The sequence below is a fragment of the Canis lupus genome, chromosome 3 (genome assembly GCF_003254725.2).
Source record: "Canis lupus dingo isolate Sandy chromosome 3, ASM325472v2, whole genome shotgun sequence".
Taxonomy (NCBI): domain Eukaryota; kingdom Metazoa; phylum Chordata; class Mammalia; order Carnivora; family Canidae; genus Canis; species Canis lupus.
The window spans coordinates 15,388,250-15,403,747 of NC_064245.1; the positions used below are offsets into that span (position 1 = coordinate 15,388,250).

Genomic DNA, 15,498 nt, shown 5'->3' on the forward strand with positions numbered 1-15,498 from the left:
ACTTGAAATATTGAACAGTAGGCACAAATGCTAGTTTGTAAGGAAAGGAATATATTGTTAATATTTGATAAAAGCCCTTAGTAGAAGATAAGTTGAACAGATACTTTGGATCATGCTCTGATTTCAGCTTCTCTCAACATTTACCATAGCCCTTTTACAGGAAAATCAAGGTACAATGTAGTCTTGAAAAATTTGGCTTTCCATAATTGGAGCATTTAGCAGAGAAAATCAGCAGAAAAGTGGCTAGAAGGAGTGTGCTGCTCTATATCTCCCGTTTCTTACCTTTCCGTGGTCTATCTCTAGCTCCCAATTTAGTGAAAACACAATGCTTTTGTGAGGTATATTTAGTGTCCCCAGCTGAAACAGCAACAGAACATGAATAGGAGACAAGAATCTCATCAGTGCATGGTTGGGAAAAGCCAAATACAAATAGAAATCTAGGTCTGGCTCATTGGGTCATTATGTCTTAAGATGATGCAGTGATAGTCGGGGTCATGGTAGTGAGGACAGTCCTTAGCATATCTGTCTCTTAAGTCACACTACTACCACCTAGTCTGGTTGCCCACTGCATCTGACGTACAGCTATTATCCTGGAATCTTCCTTCACCATTTTTTTTTTTTTTTGAAGACTCCTTTTATCGCTTTCTTATGTTATTTCTTCTATTTCTTTTCAGGTCTTCATTTTTCTTAGTTTCTTTATTTCTTACTTTGAAGGAGCACCTCTTCCAGTTGTTTCTTTAGAAGAAAATAATGAGATACAATTTTTTTCATCTTTGTGTGTCTGAAAATGTTTTTATCTTACACTTAGATTTGATGACATTTTGGCTGGCTATCGAATTATAAATTGAATATTATTTTCCTTTTGGTTTTTGAAGACTTTTTATCATGTTCTTGATTTTTCTGTTACTATTGAAAAATCCAAATTGTTCTGAATCCTAATCATTCATTTTTCTTTTTTGAAACTTGTCTTTATTACTGGCTTCTAGATTTCACAGTGATATACCTTTATATAGATCTCCATTCATCCAAAGTACTGAGTAATTTGTCAGCCTTTTCAATCTAGCAGCTAGTATTCTGGGAAATGTTCTTAAATATTGTTGGTGGTTTCTTCCCTTACTTTTTGTCTTTTTCTTTCTGGAACTGTTTTGGATGCTGAATCTCTTAGACTTACCATTGGACTTACTACTTTTCTGTTTTTCATATCTTTTACTTCTAGATTTCCTTAACTTAATCATATAATCCCTGTATTAAATTTTTCTTTTGCTGATTTTTCTTTTTAATTTGCAAGAACTTTTTATTCTTTGAATATCTCTTTTTCATACTACACTTGTTGTATGTATGTAGTATCTTCTCTGATATCTCTAAAGATAATGGTAGTGTTTTTGAAATTTTCCTCTTTCATCAAAGTTTCATTTTCTTACAAATTTCCTTTTTGTATTTATTCTGGTCTGTATATTTTGTATTACAGGCTTTCTTCATATATCTAATAATGTTTGGCAGTCTGTTCATGTTTATTAGTGGGTATTAAAAAGCTAATTGGAACCTCTAAGCATATGAGTGGTGCTTATGATGTTAGAGCTTCACTGTAGGCAACCTGAGTAGTCCGGTTGCTGAGAATTTTCTGTCATGTCCACCAATTTATATCTCTCTCTCTTCTCTTCTCTCTTCTCTCTTTCTCTCTCTTTGGTATGTTGGAATTTTTTCCAGCTATATTGAGTTATAATTGAAATATAATAATTGTGTAAAGTCTAAGGTATGCAACACTGATTTTATGTATGTATACATTACAAAATGATTACCACAATAAAGTTAGCACATTCATCAGCTCACTTAGTTACACATTTTGGGGGTGGGGTGGGGAGAGCTTTTAAATCTACTCTTTTAGCAACTTTCAAACATACAATATAGTATTGTTAACTGTTGTCATCACACTATTCATTACATCCCCAGAACTTACTTATCTTGTAACTGGAAATCTGTACCCTCTGAACACCTTCACACATTTACCCCACCCCCAACCTCTGGCAATCATCAATTTATTCTCTCTTTCTATGAATTCAATTTTGAGGCTTTTTTTGTTGTTATTTTAGATTTCACATATAAATGAGATCACACGGTATTTCTCTTTCTCTCTTCATCTATGTCTTTAGAACTTTTTTTTGTAGTCAGCCTGGTTTGATTTCTCAAAGAAGAGTCTTCTGCTCTTCTGCTTAAAGACTGATGCTCTGACTGTGCACTGTCTAGAAGTTTAGAAGGGTTGAAGACTGGGGGAAAAGAGAGAAAGAGCATCACCACATTCTACATTTAAGTTGCATATCTTACTGATAAACCCATTTCAAAATCTCTCCTGTCAGTGTACAGATATTTACTAAGTTGCATGAAATGGAAGGCAGGAAAATAACTACTCTCAGGAAGCCTCATGTTAGCACATATATCCTACTTTCCTTCACTCCTGAGATATCTAGAGTCATATCCCTGTGCTTTGGAGAATTTTGCAGCATATGTAGAGTTAATACTCAGCTTTCCCTATGGCCAGTTTGGGATTTGATTTTCTTAGATCTGCTGAACTAGTTACCATTCTATCTGCTCTTTATCTTCCAAAAGTCGTATGACACCCCTCCCCCCCATTTTCATCTTAGGCCTTGTGGATTTATGTCTTTGTGAGAAAAAAAAATCTCTTATTGTAGTTTTAATGTGGTTTGTAGAGATAATGTCAGAAATGGATGTTTAATTTGCTGTTCTAAACTGGAACTGAGATCATAAAGTATTTAGAGCAAGGTTTGACAAGCTTTCTTAAAAAGCTGGAGAGTAACTAATTTAAACTTTTAGGCTATTTGGACTCTGTTACAACTCCTCAACTCCAGTGTTGTAAGGCAAAATCCACCATAGATAATACATAAACAAGTGTAGATGCCTGTGTTCTAATAAAACTTTGCTTACAATAGATTTCATGAACTTTGTTTAGAAAAAAGATTTACCTTTTTTTTTTTTCTTTTGGTCAGCTTTATTGCGATATAATTTGTATACTGTGAATTATACCAATTTTAAGTATACAATTGGATGTGGTTGATAAATGTGTTGTTACATCATTGTGTAACTATCACTACCATCATGGTAGAAAATCATTTCCATAATCCCAAAAACTTTTTCTTTTGTGTCCTTTGGCAGGCAGTTTCCTCCCTCCTCCATTTTTTGACCCTGCCAACTGCTAATCTACATTTTAACACTATAGTTTTGGCTTTTCTAGAATTTCCTATCAATCAAATCATATAATATGTAGTCTTTTTTGTCTGGCTTCTTTCACTGAGATTTTTTCTTTGTTGTAGATGAATAAATGGCAGGAAATTAATAATAGGTCTTAAGCTAGGTTCAGTTTCTCTCTCATAAGATGGCAGAAGCTATTCAAGGAAAAGAAGAATATGTTTCACTTTCAGAAAACAAGCTTTTTCATTTCACAAAGACTTTTTTTTTTTCATATGAACCTGGCCCACAGTACATGTTATCTATATAAACAACACTCTTGTCCCTTTTTCATAAAAGCCCTTAACCATTTGATTCATTGCTACAAAGAGCAACAACTTTGGTTATGCCTACATAGAGGGGAGGATATTAAATGCATTTCAGCAATGCAGTATACAGTGATTGAGATTACATATATAGGGGTCACACTACCTAGGTTTGCACTTTGGCTCTGCCATATACTAGCAGTTTTCTTGAGTAAGTTTCTTAATCGTTCTTTGCCTGTTCATCTAATTATGGGGATAATAATAGTACCTATTTCATAGGACTGTTGTCTGATTACGAGTTGCTATTTATAAAGTATTTAGATCCGCACCTGCTTTAATATGTGCTATAGAAGCATTTTTATGATTGCATGGTAGATTTCACTAAGAGAAGAAAGCCTAAATTTATTAGAGTGAATAGAATCATTAGTGTTTACTCTATTGGAAATGCTTAGGAGCATAGTTTTAGAATCTAAGAATCCTACCAGCTCTAGCTGCCTCGAATTCTAGGTTACCCCCAGTTTGTGGCAATTATGGCCCAATGACAAAGCATTTGGTACCAGTTCCATAAATCATTGGCTGTAATTATTTGCTTATCTATTTTTTAATAACTTCTTGTTAGTTGTTTAAATTTTATAATGAAACAGATTTTAAAAAAAAGTTTATGTCAGCCCAGTATGATTTAGAAGAATAGGTAGTAAGGTAGTTCGTATAGCATAGCAGTTCAGGTGCTAGTACCAAACAGGTTAACTTGCAATCTGGCATGTTGTATGATATTGGGCAAATTAGTTATTCTCTGAAAACGGGAATATTTGGAGTATCTATGTCATAAATGAGGGAGAGCATATTGGCCAGTTCAAGTGGGTTTGTGTCCTAGGCAAAATATGATGATATCTTGGACTGAAATTGTAAGAATGGAAATTAGGAGAGGTTTATGGGTTCTAGAAACATTTTGGAGGATAAATTGAATTGAATAAATAGAAGAGGAGAAAAAGGTCGAGGTTGACTTCTAGAGTTTTGGTTTGAACAACTGAATGGATGATGATACCATTTAGCAAAAGGAGAAAGACTGAAGGAAAACAGGTAATGGGGAGTCAAGAAACCAATTAAGATTTTATGTTTGGACATGCCAAGCTTGAGATATGTTAAATTCAAATATTTTTGATACAGTTCAAATACTGATCCTTTGTCTGTTATATTCATTCTGTTCATAGCCATTTATAATTTATTAATGTAGCCATATTGATAAGTAAGATAGCCTTGAATCTGTCTGTTAAGATTGAAAGCTGTTAGTAATATCTTGACACCTAAAAATGTCAAGGCAAAAGTTGATAGCTGTAAGAAGTCTCTAGCTTATCGATTTTTGTCTATTTTCATTATCTTTAATATTGAATCTTATGAAATTGCCACTTTTTAAAATAAAAAATGTATAATATTGGTAACTTCACATGGATCAATTTAATACTTAGAAACAAAATAATGGTGCTTTATTTTTGAAAATGTTTTCATTGTAAGTATGCTATAGCATTAATTTTTATGCTTTCATATATACCTTTAGCCCTTTAATCACTGTTAAACACAAATGCATACACTATTTTTTAAAGATCACACATTTCAAATATGGCAAAATGAAGATAAATTTTTAGTCCTAATTATTTAAATGGTTGAAATTAAATTACAGATCATGTGACATAAAACATATTTTATACATAACTATTCTTATAAATGTTTGTTTTGTACTAATGTACAATTTACACTTTGTTTATGTACAAGGAGTTAATAGAGTCATCTAAAGGTTTAAAGCTAAAGCATATAGTTTCCTTGTGTGTATCTTTCTAAGTTTGAGTCAGATGGTACTGTGTTTCATTTCTTCTGGAAGAGAATTGAACTGGCCAGTTACTAAAAATATAAATTTTCTTTCATCTTGTACCTGTGGATGAGTTGGGTGCAAGATGGTGACATACATCTTTGCATCTTAAAAAATCCACTTGACTTTGGTTTCTGCCTCCATTTAGATTTCATTGAGATTACATTTTACCTAATAAAAAGTCTTAGCTTTGTAAAAGAATGTACTTTGATTTGTAAATTTTGCCATTAAGAAAGATATAGATTTTGTATTAGTGTTCTTTCTCTAGTTGATATCTCCAGTGTAAATAGCAAATCATTGATAAGGTAAGGATTGTGAGTGGGGTGGGAGTGTATGTATGTTTGATATATGTGACTGAAAGTAATGACATAGGTATATGCTAGTTTAAAGTAAAAATGCTAGATTTTAGTGTTCATAGTTTTCTTAGTAGATGTGCTTATCAATATAGTCACTTTTTTATTTATATGAAATAAAAAAATAATCTTGACATTTTGATTTTAAAATTGGACATTTAAAAAAAACCTTCAAATTCATTAAGCTTTCATTTTACTTTTCCTAAAATCAATTTTAAGTTTAAAGTATATATTATAGGGATCCCTGGGTGGCGCAGCGTTTTGGCGCCTGCCTTTGGCCCAGGGCGCGATCCTGGAGACCCGGGATCTAATCCCACGTCGGGCTCCCGGTGCATGGAGCCTGCTTCTCCCTCTGCCTATGTCTCTGCCTCTCTCTCTCTCTCTCTCTCTCTCTCTGTGACTATCATTAAAAAAAAAAGTATATATTATAATATATTATAGTAGCATTCATTTTATAACTTTGTAGCAACAGGTTAACTGGAGAAAAAAAATCTGTCAAATTTGGCAATGGTTCAGAAAATATGTGAACCTGTCACTGCAAGCAGTCTCAAAGGGCAAAATGCTTTACAGGAGCTAATTAACCTTAGAAAATAATTACACAAATATGCAAATGTTGTTTAGATAATTCCATGTGTTATCAGCTCAGGTAGTCCATCATAAATGCAGACCTTGCAATGCCTAGGTAGTAGAATCTGGCATACGTGATAAGGCTTTGGTTAGTGCATCACTTCTGTGTGGCATTTAACAATTAATGATGGCAAGAGTACATCAAGAAATCCAACCTGTACTCTGAATACAGTCCAGTTCCACAGTGTAAATATCCTATGCATCCTGCCACCAGCAAACTCTAATTAAAAGTCACTTCTTTTCTTTTCATGTACTTTGTAGATTTATATATTCTAAAACCATCCATCTTGAAGTTACTCAATATAAAACGAACTTCTATAGAGAAGATTTAGTATGTTTGCATTTCTGTAATTGAAGCATATTAGGAAGTCTTTCTTATTGAAATCTGTTTAGTTTCAAAATACATTTTTGGTAATATACACTCTCCGAATTATGGTTTGTAAATATGTAATGGTTGTGGAACATAGTGTGAGCTGTGGGTTGAAAATGACACATTTACCTAAGAACACCATCATCTCATTCATAAAAATGGGATTTTAGTAATATAACTAGAAATAGAAATGTATATTAAAAACCACTTAAGTTTATTTCCTGTGCTACCACTAATGTGCTTAATTGTTGTGGGGGCAGCAAATATTTGGCAGAATTTGTTATATCTTAAAATGGTGGGGATTTGGCTTTCTCAAAAAAGTGATTAGTGAAAGCTAAATTTTGTGAAAGTCTTAGTCACATATGAAAGGCAACTTTTTTAGCTAAGATTTTAGCTAATAAGATTTATCTCCTTTATCACCTGTTTTTTAAAATAATATTTTTCTTCAAGTTTTTATTTAAGTTCTAGTTAGTTGATATACAGTGTAATATTCTTCAGGTGAAGAATTTAGTGATTCATAACTTACATATAACACCTAGAGCTCATCATAAGTGCCAAGGTGAAAGTTGCTATGGCCAAGGTGAAAGAACACAAAGTTGCCTGTGTTCTCCTCTAGGATTTTGATGGTTTACTGTCTCACATTTAGGTCTTTCATCCATTATGAATTTATTTTTGCATATGGTGTAAGAAAGTGGTCTAGTTACATTCTTCTGCATGTTGCTATCCAGTTTTCCCAAAACCATTTGTTGATAAAATAATATTTTGAATAAAACTGTCTCTCGGTTTTATGTCACTAGTCCTTCAAAAAATGGAATTCACATAACATCAATTTTGTTTTGATGATTCAGAAACTTTATCATTCCTCTCTATTAACTGTACTTTCAATGCAGTACTGCTCTCATCTTTCTTGAAGGTGTAAAGACCTTGCTCAGATGTTGATTTGTCCTAGGAAGCCAGAGGAAGTTATTTAGCAGGGTTTCTAAATCTCTTTGTTATTCACTTGTTTTATTATAAAAATCATGTATTTTGTAGAAATTTTGAAAAGTTCAGAAAAATGTAAAGAAACTAAAAATAGCAAATACTTATAATAATACCATCTATAGGCAGCTCAGCTGCTTTTAATATTTTTATTTGATTCCTTCTAGTTTTTTTCAAGCCTTTTTATAGAGTGAAAATTATGCCACATGTAAAATTAGATGAACTGCATGTATTACTTTATAAACTCATTGAATAGCTACAAATGTCTCTTTAAATAAACTAAAATTTACTTAAATATTTATTTCTGCATTATTGGACATTATTACTTTATTCATAGTTTTGCTTTATAAATGAAACAGTAATGAACATCTTTGAACATCAGTCTCTTGCCACATTGTAGATTATTAGAAGCTAGATTCCTGAAATGGAGTGTAAATACTCTTTTGTCTTGGTTTTGAAACATTCCTCATGATATTTTATCAATAATATTGTTAGTTATTTATTAAATGCTTATAGCATGCCTTATATTATAGTTTTTATCCAAAAGAGAATCTACATTCAAATTGCTTATATTCTAGGAGGAAGAAGAAGTGACATGGCAGATTAAAGAAATAGCAGAATAGAAAAGGACCAGTGAAATAGTCCAGGATTCAGTTTCTGCCACGTAGCTAATAGTAGAGGTGGCAGGTAAACTTGAACCAACAATATGTTGCAGTAGTTTTAAGCATAAACAAGTTAATAATATATGTAAATAGATGTATATTTTCCATATATCTCTTGTAAGATATCGTGGATCAAAAGTTAACAAAATCTTTTCCCCTTCTACAGGATAATTTGACCTTCAGTTAACTTTCTAGCTCTATGTCGGGAAGCCTGATAAGGTGGTGTCTTAAATTGGGTTTCCCAGGAAATAGGTTCTAAAAGTACATGCAAGAAATTTGTTGGGGAGTGCTCTTGGAATTAGCACCTATACGGGAGTTTAAAAATAGGTTTTGGCAGAAGAGGTTGAAATGAAATACAGTCCATAACAAAGGCCTCATCTAACTCCATAGTGATCTCGGGATCTGGGATGCCTTTTCAGAGATATCTTGCCTTGAGGCAAGAGATAGAGCCTTTTCAGATCCACATCATTTTGACCCATTATGCAATGTAAATTACCTCAGAGATGGTATTGTAACTTTAGGCTAGATAACTTTCTTTGGCTGAGAGCAGTTCCTAGAGAGTGCCTCAGCTAAAGCTATCAGCTGCCAACACTTGCAGCAACTCAGGAAGTGAGTACTATATAACTAAAGGGGATTCGGGGAAGCATAATACAGCACTCACTCTATGTGCATAGTTGCCAGGGAACATTGCCTATGGTAGAAAATGACCCCTGGTTGGTAAACTGCTTCTGGATTATAAGAAATTAAAATAGGTTATAAATACCAAAGCTTTGATCTTCCCTGAGGGTAGTAACTCTTGTAATTGGGTGTGTCCCTTGTAGGCAGGTATCCTGGAAGCCATGCCTTTGGAGTTGTTGCAAGAGGTTATTAGCTTCTGTGTGGTGTAAGGCTTTTAAGGCAGGATAACTCTTGCATCTGCCCAAGGTGAGTCTGAATCCTGCACTCCCAAACTAATGTTCCATTGTCCAAAGACAGTAACTCCTGGAGGGCTGTGTGATCTGCTACAGGAACTGCTACAAGGCTCCCACTAAAAAGGTATGGCTGGTGCGGCCCTATATGTTTTTAAATCAAGAGATGACTAGTGTGGCCCAAAATAATCTTACATTATTTCGTTGTGACTGTAGATGGCCCCTTATCTGAGTATTATAGACATTTTTTCAATTGCATCTCAATTTTTGGAACATTTGGTTTTATTTATTTATTTATTTATTTATTTTGGTTTTAAAATATAAAACTATAGTAATTTGATAACCTTAAAATCAGGCTAAAAATGTTTAAGCACTTGGGGTACATGGATATCTGAGCTTTCTTTTTCCTACTGCTGACAGCCCATTCTTAACAACTCCATAGACTGTTGAGGGAAAGACTCAGCTATGATACTAATCTCTGAAAACAGTAGTCTTATTTGTGAATGGTGGAAAGAACTGTTGGTTCTTGGCTCTCCTTTAGTCCTAGATGTGTTCTTTGGGCCTCGTTGGCAGTTTCCCTCATATCCTATGAGTCACAAAGTTTTGCTGATTCTTCCTGGTAGTGACTCATTCCATCCCTTCTTCTCCATTCACTCTATCACCCTGAGTAGTATTATAGTCTTTATCACTTCATATATGAATTACTGAACTGCTCCCTTGGATGTGTTCTCTGCTTTTAAGTTTTGCCTAATCTAAGCTGCACCATGAGATCTCAGACTGAATTTCATGGTAGAGTTTTATTTAGGGTTTTCAGACTACAGCTCTTCCTTGACATACAATGGGGTTACATCTCAATAAACCATATTGTAAGTTGAAAATGTTGTAAATCAAAAATGCATTTAGTGCACCTAACCTACAGAACATCGTACCTTAGCCTTGCCTACTTTAAACATGCTCAGAACACTCACATTAACTTACACTTGGGCAAAATCATGTAACACAAAGCCTATTTTATAATAAAGTGTTGAATGTCTCATGTAATTTATTGAATACTGTACTGACAGTGAAAAACAAAAAGGTTGTATAGGTACAGAATGGTTGTTGAATGTATTGGTTGTTTACCCTAATGAGTATGTGGCTGACAGAGCTATGGCTCACTGCCCCCACCCAGCATCATGAGAGAGTATTGTACATAGATTGCTATCTGAGAAAAATATCAAAATGCAAAATTCGGAGTACAGTTTCTCCTGATGCAGATTTTTACCCAGCATAAATCATTATGTCAAAAAATCATTAAGTCAACCCATTGTTAAGTTGGTCACCATCTGTATTAATGTGTAATCCAGATTTTCCTGGAGCATAAATAAGGTCCCTGGAAATAGTGAGAAGGATGGCTTGAAAGGTGAGTTTAGAGAAAATGTTGGCTAAGAGTTCCACTTATTTTGTAGGCAATGGGGACCATTTCAGTAAATGACTTTTTAGGGCTGGAGAGTGGTTGATCAGGGCCAGACTTCAGAAAGATTGATCTGGCAACACAGTAAAGGGAAAACTACAAGAAATGTGAATAGTTAGGAATCTTATAAGAGCATCCAAACTGAGGTGGGAATGGAAAGGATGGGGCAGATAGGGTCTTAACAGTGTAAAAGAAGAGTTGATAACTGTGAGAAGAAAGTATGAAGGACCTCACTGAGGTCAGATCATATGGATTTATTACAGGCCTATTGAACTGGGTATCAGGACAGTCTGCCAAGATTAGAGAGAGTGATACTCCTCACTACTGTCTCTTATATCTTTACGTGTCAAGACTCTTATGAAATTGCAAACACATTAAAAGCCAGAATCTTGGCTTACTTTTTACCATCTTTACCCCTCCACTTCTACCACAAAGCCTAATGGGAACAGAGTAATCTCCTATGGGTTTTTATTTTCTCTGTATAAAGAAGGATGTTCTTAGAAGAAGAAGAAGAAGAAGGATGTATAAAGAAGGATGTTTAGATCTACCACAGTTATGTAAGATTGTTAGTTCTGTCAACTTTCAGCAGGTGGAACTTCTGTTAGCCTTCTTCTTATTTTGTTTTTACATTTCTTTCATTGTAGGATATAATTAGGGTGACCAGATGTGTGTGTTTTCTCTGTATAGTCCCAATTTAGACCTGTTCTTCTCATACAATAACTAATAGTACTTTTCTTCACTCTCAGAGGTTTGTATAGTAAATTCTGTGGTCACTCTACATACATGTACAGAAAAGTGCTAAGTTTGTATTAGTCTGTTTAATTATAACTATAAACAATACATCTCTGTAACTCCAATCAAGAAATGCAACGGTGCCAGTTACTAGAAGTCTATTTTCTATTCACAACTCCGTCTCTCTTCTTTAGAGTTAACTACTATGCTGATGTATATGATAACCATTTCCTACTTTTTAAACTAATGAAAGCTAAATTCTATTAAAACCAAAAATGCCCTACATGGATTTCTTTCCAATGATCATTCTTTTACTTATTATATATACTTTAACTGTGGGTATTTTCATATGTATGTTACCAGTCGTTATCTTTCAAAGCATATTTGTATTTTAGTATATGACTACAAGGTTGTAAGCAATCATCCTGAAGATAAATGTTGTATTTTCATTATTATTACAATAAGATTTAATGAGTAAGACAGAGCTCTTGGCCTCAAGACTTTGATAATCTAACCAGCAATTACAATACAAATTATTCAGTGCAGTAATGGGAGCATGCATAAGATGTTGTTGGACATTACCCAGCCTTGGGGGTGATAGGGAAGACTTTTTGATGGAAGATGATGTCTCATTTGAGTTTAAAAAACCAGAATGAGTTATGCAGATGAAGATGGTGGGTGAAGTGAGGACAGATCAAAGGAGTCACTTTCTAAACAAAGGAAATCATGCAGAAAAAAGAAAGTTTGGCACAGTTAGGTTACTAGAAGTTGTTCCCTGCAATTAAAACACAGAGAGTGTTCTCTGTGGTCTCCTACTGGAGTAAAAAGATGTCTTTTGGGTCATCTTCTATTGCAGAGTAGTGATAAGAGATGCAGTTGAAGGTAGAAGCCAGATTATGAAAGTCTTAAATGTCATACTGAGTTTAAACTTGATCCTGAGGGCAATGAATCAGCTTTGAAGCATCTAATAAGCAGGAGGTGAGTAACATGGCAACATGTTCATATTTGCATTTTTAGAAGTTCCTTCTCCCAACAGATTAGAACATTTAAATAGGCAATCCTGAAGAAACCATCGCAGTCATCTACTTGTGAAATGATAATGGTGTGAGCTAAGCCAGGGAAAATGAGAAAAGAGAAAAGTGGATGAATTTAGGATATAGTTGGGGACAAAATCAGCGGGATTTTAACGATTGATCATATGTGTAATTTGAGAGGCAAATAAGAGATGCTCAGTTTGCCTGGAGATAGGGAGCAAAGACAGTGACACAGGTTTGTAGAGGAAATTTCTTTCTTTCTTTTTTTTTTTAAAAAAAAGATTTTGCTTATTCATGAGAGACACACAGAGAGAGGCAGAGACACAGGCAGAGGGAGAAGCAGGCTCTTCACAGGGAGCCCGATGCGGAACTCAATCCCAGGACCCCAGGATCACGACCTGAGTCAAAGGCAGATGCTCAACCGCTGAGCCACCCAGGCATCCCTGTAGAGAAAATTTCTAGTGCACTGTTGAACTGGTTGAGTTTGAAGTATCTGTGGGACATCCAAAAGTAAATGACTGTCAAGCACTAGGATATATGGGTTTGGAGCTTTGAAGAGAAATTTTGCACAGAGCTGGACATTAGGGGAACACTGCGTCTAGGAGGCAAGGGAACTCATGCTCCCCTATTTTATATGATGATATAAAATTTCTAAGATGGGAAATGTGAATAAATTGTCTTCATTGTCTTAATACCATGACATTTTAGGGAATTACTGCTTGATGTTAAAGCTTTGAAGAAATACTCATACAAAAATGTTTTCATGATCTGCTATATTTTGTATGTTTGTTTTTTGATCAATATTATTTAGCTCTTTGGGGATTTTTTTCCCCCACATTATCCAAGTTTAAACTTTGACCATAATATGTGTCAACTATCTAAATAAACACAACAAAATGAAATTATTATAGAACCTTTGGAATTAAAGCAATATGCATACATTTATTAGGGTTTAGCAAGTTAATAGAAATATAGAAGCCCCTAAGTTTATATGTTTATATTTCTCCCAGTTCTAGAAGTAAAATGTGTATGGAAAACAGTTCTACAAAAAAGTATATTTTTAAATAATTTAGAGAATATTTGTTAGTAATTTTCTGCTTATTCTCAGCTTATGGAGATACTTAAAATTTTAGAAATCAAATAATTTAGATTTACATATAATAGAAATATTTTCAGATATAAATGTAAAAATGTAACTGAATTTTTCAGTGTTACACTCTTCTGTCATAAGACCACTGTAATTTTCTGCTATATACATGTATATTTTAATATATCGGATATGCCAGAATGCAGTTTCCCCTCAAAATATGGTTGTTTTGAATATTTTGTTTCTGAAGATTATGATAGCAATTAAGCTTAGCAGCATTTTACTAATACTTTTATACTTTATTCTCTGATTTGAATTTTCAGTGGTAGTTCTTTTGTTTTCGTATTATTTCATATTATTTTTAATGAGCTATAACCATCTTATTTCTTAGGCTATGTAAGCAAGTATATAATTTAATTTTTGATTATGGTGATAACTAGATACAGTACATAAAATATGATATTTGTTTTCTTTCTAGGAAAATGGTTCTCCTGAAGAACATGCGATCTATGTATGGGACCATTTCATAGCCCAATCTGCAGCTGAGAATGTGTTTTTTGTTGCTCACAGCTATGGAGGACTTGCTTTCGTTGAACTGGTGAGTACACAATTAACTGTGTTTTTAATTCCCAAACTCTTTACAGGCTTATCCCCCCTCACTTTTAATTGATATCATTACTTAAATTACTTTTATAAAGGATGAAAACAAAATATTATGAGTAAATAATTTTATAATGTTTTAAAAGCATATACTTATTTATTTTATTGTGGCAGAGCTTTTCAATGCTTAACCAGAAAGCTTTTTGCCTATTACTTATTTACATATTATTTCTTAATTTTTATAATATAGAGTATTTTCATACATTTGATGATACTTCTGTTTCCTGTGTCTTGTGTACACAACTGAAGCATGTATTACCTGTCAACTGTTTAAAATTTCAAGAGACCTATTGAATATTGGAGACTATTTTGTTTATCTTCAACTAACTTTTATCTCTACAAGTCAGTACTTGATATTTGACCAGAATTCATATAATCGGTGTTAAAACCATCATAAGTTTTCCCTTAATCTGCTAAGTGGAATTCATTGTCTGGCCATAAAAATCTTTGCATTTCAAAGTACTCAGATTTTTGGAGTTAAGATTGTGTACATTATAGGAAAAAGTATCAAGATTTAAGAATTTTGTCTGTATTATATGCAGTGTTACAAGTACCACACTTTGTGCCAGTATGAATGGTTAATGAGGCATAATCAATATCAAAAATGCATTAATGAAGAATTTATGCCTCCATGTCCATAAATCTTATGTTACCGGAAGGTACTAGTGCTTATAATAAAATGATTAATATGATAAAAGTACATTTGATAATTTTAAATTCAAATAGCCTAACATGGACATTAAAAGCAGGCTCAGCATTAGTTGTCTAACTTTCGTTTCAAACCTTTGGTGTGCATTTCTCTTTGTTGTGAAAATTAAATATATTTCCATGGCCTTTTCAGCCTCCCCATACCTTATCGCTTACCCACATGATTTAGATATAAAACTGATGGTGACACCTAGGAATACTTTAGCTGACCTAAATTCACAAATGCTTATATTCTCTTAAGATCAGTAAATAAGTTAAATCTTTTTATTAAGTGGATTTTACTTTTTAGAAATTATTTTCAAGTACTTTTAATTCTGCTGCATTTATTTTAATATATAATAGATATTTTGAGATAGCTCTTTAACATACTAGTATGTGAATGTTGTCTTTCAAATAGTCCTATTAGCCCTTACAGATAAAGATCTGTATATATATACACACACATATACACATATAGCATATATATGTACCATTTTCTTTGTAAGCCATTAAATAACTTAAAACTTGGAATTTCACTGGCTTGTAGAGTAACTTAAAATATGTATGAAAGCCTACA

General features: G+C 33.5%; 1 protein-coding gene across 22 annotated transcripts in view; it reads left to right on the forward strand.

The window, feature by feature from the left end:
- FAM172A (family with sequence similarity 172 member A) overlaps positions 1-15,498 on the forward strand; it is a 425,882-nt gene that overhangs the window by 216,465 nt on the left and 193,919 nt on the right. For all 22 annotated transcript variants that reach the window (XM_049108251.1, XM_049108242.1, XM_049108237.1 and 19 more), the window contains one exon: positions 14,053-14,172. In XM_049108251.1, the coding sequence (XP_048964208.1) occupies positions 14,053-14,172 (120 nt within the window). The remainder of the gene's footprint in view (positions 1-14,052; positions 14,173-15,498) is intronic.